This window comes from Melitaea cinxia, chromosome 8 (genome assembly GCF_905220565.1).
Source record: "Melitaea cinxia chromosome 8, ilMelCinx1.1, whole genome shotgun sequence".
In the NCBI taxonomy this organism is placed as follows: domain Eukaryota; kingdom Metazoa; phylum Arthropoda; class Insecta; order Lepidoptera; family Nymphalidae; genus Melitaea; species Melitaea cinxia.
In genome coordinates this window covers 12,252,336-12,259,023 of record NC_059401.1, presented here as the reverse complement: position 1 = coordinate 12,259,023, position 6,688 = coordinate 12,252,336, and the positions used below count along the sequence as shown (strand labels likewise).

The window sequence follows — 6,688 nt, the reverse complement described above, 5'->3', positions numbered from 1 at the left end:
CCCAGCGTTTACGAAAATACTGTATGGTAAATACAAGTTTAGTTTGTAATTTCATATTACTGAAATTAGCTAAAGATGGCTTTAAAAACCTAAGGAAAGAAACAAGAGTGTTTTTCGCAGGACTGTTTCATGAGGTCTGATTGAGAGCTATACAAATAGTCTGGAAGATGATGAACTAAAAATGAGGTACAAAGAGGTCATGCATTGTTATAATATAATGGTTACACACTACATTAGCTCCTCTATGTAAATATTCTAGGCGAGCGAAGCCACGGACAGATGCTATTAATATTATGAAAAATACTCTTTGATACTCGATCGATATTTTCTTTCAAAAATTATAATATCCAGACATTGACAACGACCTATGAATTTGTCATCACACTGAATTTTTTTATACTCATTTTTAACAAAGCAAAAACTTACTAAACTTACTAATTTACTTTTGTCAAACATCAACATTAATAACAATAAAAACAAATAATAATTGCAACCCCAGATCTAATAACACAAACTATTTTTGCACTAATAATAATGCTTAATGCTTCTATCGTAATTGAGTATACTACAAAATCAAATCCATATAATATTTGGTAATAAATGAAGATAATAATAGCAACTGGACAAAGAACTTTAGGAATAGAATAACAGTACACTAAAAAAAATATGTGTGAAAAATTATATGGCCCTAAAATGTTCAAATTTACTTCTCCTTCACCAATTTTATATAAGCATAGCACTAAGAAAAGATTTTCATAAAGAAATACTCAATACTCTATATTTTTATGAAAATGTTAAATTCACCTGTGTCACTTTTTTGAGAACGAGACATAATTATACCCTTATAATATATATTCTTATATATAAAATTCTCGTGTTACAATGTTAGTTACAATACTCCTACGAAACGGCTGAACCGATTCTTATGAAATTTTTTGTGCATATCGTGTAGGCCTGGGAATCTGGCAACATCTAGTTTTGATATCGCTGTTATATGGCAAAATAACGTTTCCGGAGTCAACTAGTAATATGTCTAATAAAATTTAACAAAATTGGAAGTTTAAGAATTGTTATGATTATTTTCAGGTCATTAATTGAAAGTAAATAATTAATTAATTATTAACTATATAGTTTTGTAAGGATGTGTTAGTCTTTAAAATATTATTTAGTATTATCTAAAAAATGTTCTTATGTAACATATAATTACGTTTAATAAAAAAATAAAATATCATTTGTCTGATCATTAAAATAGTTTGATGTGTAAAAGTATGAATTAACTTTGAAAAAAAAAAACAAGTTTATTATTTTTAGTCATAAACAATATAACAATATTGTCTATGGTTATACATCAACTATCGATATGTCGCGTTTCTCGTCATCTCGTGTTGCCCTTGAGTCCATCCATAATTACTGTTTTTTAAAGAAATCCCAATTATCGACATAAAATTTTCTTGAATAGAAGCTATTTAAATGTGGCAAGTGTTTTAATGTGATTTTTGTGGTTTGTGATGTGGTAAACTGTGGAAACAGTGTAGCGTCACCTGACTGAGCTCATTGTCATTTCCCGCCATTGTGGCTACTAAAAACTAATTTCGATTTTCTGCTATTCTAGAACTATTTAGATGTGGAATCATTAATTTGTGTTATTTTGTGGCCGAGTTATGTCATTGCACGGTAATGACGTTTGCTTATTAGAAATAGAAGATTACAACTTATACGAAGAAGAAGCATCTGATCACGCTAGTTCAAGGTAGGTGTAACCGGCGTGGTTATAGATTTTATAACACGCTTAAAACGTAGTAACCTAATTGTTTTTGAAAATTGTATATTTATTAATAGTAATATGAATCACTATGTTTATGTTACACACATGATAATCTGAGGTCATTTGTGGTCGCTCCCGCCCCGTGCCGGTCTATAGTCAGCTGTTGAGCCGCCATGTTTGGACAAATGAAATAGGCGTAGTAAGCGCCGTACATGTTAAATACATCTGTTCTAAACAAACATACAACATATCTGTTAAATTTTATTAACTTATAGAATAGTAATTTATTTTATTTCTGAATATAAATAAAAACATTTTCGTAATTATTTGTTTTCTTGCATTATTATTATTATTCAAGTCAAATTTATACACAACAATCAAAAATGACATTCCATGTAACTCTAAATGAATATTATCTAAAACACTGCTCATTACATTATTTTTAAGTGTGTATCTTGTTTATAAGATAAATTTTTAAAGTTAAAATATGAAAAAATTAGAACCTCTGTGATAATAAACTGTTTAATATTTTAAAACTGAAATTAAACAAATCGTAAATTAAGTCTTGTAAACGTTTTTACAGAAGTGAAAGAAATTCCTCTCCTGGAAGTAAAACTATGGAGGCGGAGAAGAGAATTCGACGGGAAATTGCTAACAGCAACGAACGTAGACGAATGCAAAGCATCAATGCAGGTTTTCAAGCGCTGCGTACTTTGCTACCACGCCACGAGGGTGAAAAACTTAGTAAAGTATGTAAGATTTACATTTGTAAATAAAATAGTACAGAATAAAAAATATGCATTATTAATAAAATAAACAACATTAAGAAAAAAATTGTTAGAAAGATGAACTAAATAGATTTGAAACTAACACAGTTTTTCAACATTGTAGATAGTTTAATTAAAAGATTTAAATGAATTATATAAAAACAGTATGTAATATGTAATTTTGTTATTTATATTATTTTTATATATTTTTCAGGCTGCCATATTACAACAAACTGCAGAATATATTTATTCCCTTGAGCAAGAAAAGACAAGACTTCTTTCACAAAACTGTCAGTTGAAGAGATTACTGAATCAACATGAAGGAGGTGAAATACCAATAAAAAAGAGAAAAAATGAAGTTACTCCTCTTGTTCCATCTATAATTCCAGATTCAACTGATGATAGTCTTACAACATCTAGGTCGCCAGAACCAGTTGCCGTGATAACGGTTTCAAGTTTGTCTCAGAAGAAAGAACCAGAAGCTGGGGAATTACGAGTGCAACTTGAACGTGAAAGACGATTACGTCGTTTGCTGGAGGAAAGATTGCACACTTTGGAGACACAGGTTTACACTGAATCTGGGAGAGAGATTCCTCAGCCAGTGATGCATTATGAAGAAACTGATATCACAGAGTGTAAGGTGGAGAAAGAAGAAAGTGAACCAAAGTCAATAGAAACACCAGTGGCAGCCCCTTTATTAGAAGCTGCAATAAAAGCTGAGCCAAGGGTCGAAGTAGAAGTCCTACCGGATGCTAACCATGATGCTCCATCACGCTTGTATCTTGCTAGCACAAGTCGTCAAAACTTAGAAACTATTGTAGAAGCTATTCGTCATTTAGAGGGCGATCATTTATTCAGAGAGGAAACAGGTGATGCTCCTCTAGCTTTGACTAAAAAAGTAGACCGTACACCTCCGCAGAGACCTGGAGTCATTGTAGTGAAGCATTCGTGATTAAATTGAACTAGTCTCGGACTTTCAGCTCATTTAAAGGCTTCTGTTGAAAGATCCCTCCCGACCCTCCTCGAATATAGTTTTGTAATTTTAGTTGTATAGTTGTCTTTCCAAAGTGACAAATTGATAAGTCTGCGTTTTGTTTACTTTAACATATTGAGGTTAAGTTAAATAAAATATTAATGTTAGATGCATGAATTGTGACATAAGTCTATTGGCGCTGTGCTTAGTTTAGTCTCAAAATATTATTCTGATGAATGATTATTAATTTACTCAGGCTTATATTGAATAGGTAATTGGACAGTAGGATAACTCTGTTGAGTTGAATTATTGAAAGGGGTTATATGGCAATTGACAATACCTTTCAGAGGTAATATTTAAAAATTGATTTGAATTGTAAATATTATTTAAATTTATCAAATGTATCTTTACTAGTTTGACTTTTGGAGTAGCAATAATTTTTTTATTGTCATTCTGTTTGCAACGAACATCAGATATTTTATAAATCAATATTAAAATTGTTACAAGTATGTGATGTCACCAGATTAGAGAGAAAAGCAATATAAATTGGAAGCTAAGAGATTGTTAGAATAAAACAGCAATAATAATTGGTTACTTAATATTTTTTCCAAGAATATAATATTTAGTTATTAATATAACTCTAATGGCAACTAACAGACATCATAGCCTTATATTTAATTTTTATTAGAAGCAGAACTGTTGGGATTTATACATATTGTCTGTTGCACATTTGTGCTATTCTCTAAATTATTCAGTCATCCTTAAAAACCATACAATTAGTATGTTGTACAGTTTTCCTAAAATGTTATATGAAATTAAAAACTTGAGTTTAATAAATATTTATTAAAAACTAAAATCACCCACATGTCCAGTGTAGTATTTTTAATAAATTCCAGTGCTTACTTTAAATTTGATATTAGTAGGTTATAATAAGTGGCTATTGTAAACCTTTAGTAAAGCATTCCATGGGGTCAAGTCTCGCTTTTTAATTATACTTACGAAATTACGAAATATAGGCTACGTATGATTTATATCATTTGGTAAGATAATTTGTAGAAAGACTTATATTGCCTTTGAACATTTTCAAAATATGATTTAGTTTCATAGGTAGCCATACTAATATAACGTTTTGTATGTAAAAAAATTACGATTTGACTTAAAACAGAATCTCTATAGAATGAGATATCATTTTGTAGGTTCGAAGGTTTATTTTATATAAACGAGCTTTTGTTTTGCATTGCAAACAGCTGTCCAGCAGGTCTGTGCTGTTCTGTAACTGAGTTAAATGAGAGCAAAAACTAGTTATGAAATATCAATTATGGTCTATCTGAATAAAAATAGGTGATTCTGTCATCCTGACATTTCTTTCTTTTTGATATTTTAATGTTGGATGTGTGAATGTTTGATAGTAATACCGTACTAGTTGTAGAAGTTGTGGGCTCCCAAGGCCCATGATTATTAGACATAAAAGTGATTTTATTGTTTGCTTTGATGTGCTGACCTTTTTTTTTGTTGAAATCTAACCAGTAGTGCTTTTTGTTAATATTTTCTTTAGCAAGTTGAATGTATTTTAAGTTGACTCAGCAACAGAGTGATATGCAATGTATTATATAATGAAATAGTGCCGTGATCCAATGCATTGGATTGGATCATTAAATTTATTAAGACTGATCATTAATTCATTGTTAAGTTACGCTAGTTCGATCCACCATATTGGTCATATGTGTGTGTATGTGTGCATTTTTAATTATGTAATAATTTATGTGTGTGTACGACATAGTTATACAGAAGTATGTTAGGGTTTGTACTGACAGTCATATTTGAGATTCTTCATCAACAGCTCGCAATAATTAAGTCAATGTTATAGCTAAAAAACTTCTTGGAAAATTTTTGAATTTAGAATCTCACTATTTCTGTTAGTATCAATAAATAAGCTGTTTGTTCCATGACTGACTGTAATTTATTTTTGCGTGTGTTCTACTTTGGAAATATTGGGGACGGTTTTTTATTGATTGCAGAGTAAAAATACAAATCCAGCAAACATATTTGTCAATGTAATTATTTTTTGTATATACTTTAAAAGTGTGCTTATCATGAAAAGTATTAGGTCTGGTTTCTACCAAAGCAGAGAGGTGATGTGAGCTGTGCGTAGCGCAGATATCAGCTGTGGAAAGGTCGAATTCATTCAAGACGTCATCTTGTTACAAAAGTTATATCTTAATTTGTGCGAAGCACTGGGCGAGCGCAGCCGCCCGACTGCACACACCTCTCGTAACATACTTCTATAGAAAAATAAGACATCTCTCCTCTTTGCTCGATCCATTTCCAATGAAGCTAAGCGGACAGATGTGGAAATAAAATATTGGTTATTCAAAACCCATATCCTGTTGTCTCTTCTCTCCGTTTTCGTATAAACCTTAATGAAATGTTAACGTAATTGCTAAAACTTTTGACTCTGCCATTAATTGAAACAAGACCTATGGAACTTTTTTTCACACTCTGTTCCTGAGTCCCTAGCTGTAAGGAGTTGTCTGCCTACCGCCTTTTACATTATGTCAGTATAGGTTAATAAAACAATGTAACATAACGGACTTGGTTATACTATTAGTGTAGTCAAAGTATAGGTGTTAAGAGATTTTAAGTCAAAGAAAGCGAGTTAAATTGTTTAAAATGTGTTATTATTTATGTCTTAAAGTATTAAAATGGTTATTTCTTATTAATTAGTTTGTAAATCATAATCTTCAATATAATAATTACAGCTTTTCTTTGAGCCTTTAAAACCAATGAAAACATATTATCATCTTAAATAAAATTATTTCACAATTACGACAACATTTAGATCATGTCTATATTGCGAAAATAAGTATATTGAATAGTGCTATTGTATTAAAATAAATATAGGTGTAAAGTTTTCGTTGTCAATCAAAACTATTTTTTAATACCATTTTCTACACTCTATCTCAAGTTATTTAATGTAATATAGCATAACAGTTCATCATACATACATTTTGTTACGCATTTTGAAAGTAGCATTCGTTTTATTCAAATATCATCGATTGTGTTAAGAAGCTAATAAATTCTGTTTAATGAGTCATTTTATTTCTAGAGATGGGGTGAAAATAGTCAATGTACAGTTCGTAATATTAAACCACTTGCTTTTATTAAAAATAAATATTCTATGTA

At 30.4% G+C, this 6,688-nt stretch overlaps 1 protein-coding gene across 2 annotated transcripts; it reads left to right on the top strand.

The window, feature by feature from the left end:
• The first annotated feature begins 1,337 nt into the window (after nt 1–1,337).
• On the top strand, nt 1,338–4,099 carry LOC123655711 (transcription factor AP-4). Of its 2 annotated transcripts, none has more exons than XM_045591464.1 (3): nt 1,338–1,750; nt 2,349–2,514; nt 2,747–4,099. In XM_045591464.1, exons 1-3 carry the CDS (start codon nt 1,662–1,664, stop codon nt 3,482–3,484), a joined length of 993 nt encoding a protein of 330 aa, XP_045447420.1. In that variant the 5' UTR covers nt 1,338–1,661; the 3' UTR covers nt 3,485–4,099. The 2 variants fall into 2 exon arrangements, with proteins under 2 accessions (XP_045447420.1, XP_045447421.1); XM_045591465.1 differs by lacking the exon at nt 1,338–1,750 and adding an exon at nt 1,782–1,964.
• The last annotated feature ends 2,589 nt before the right edge of the window (nt 4,100–6,688 follow it).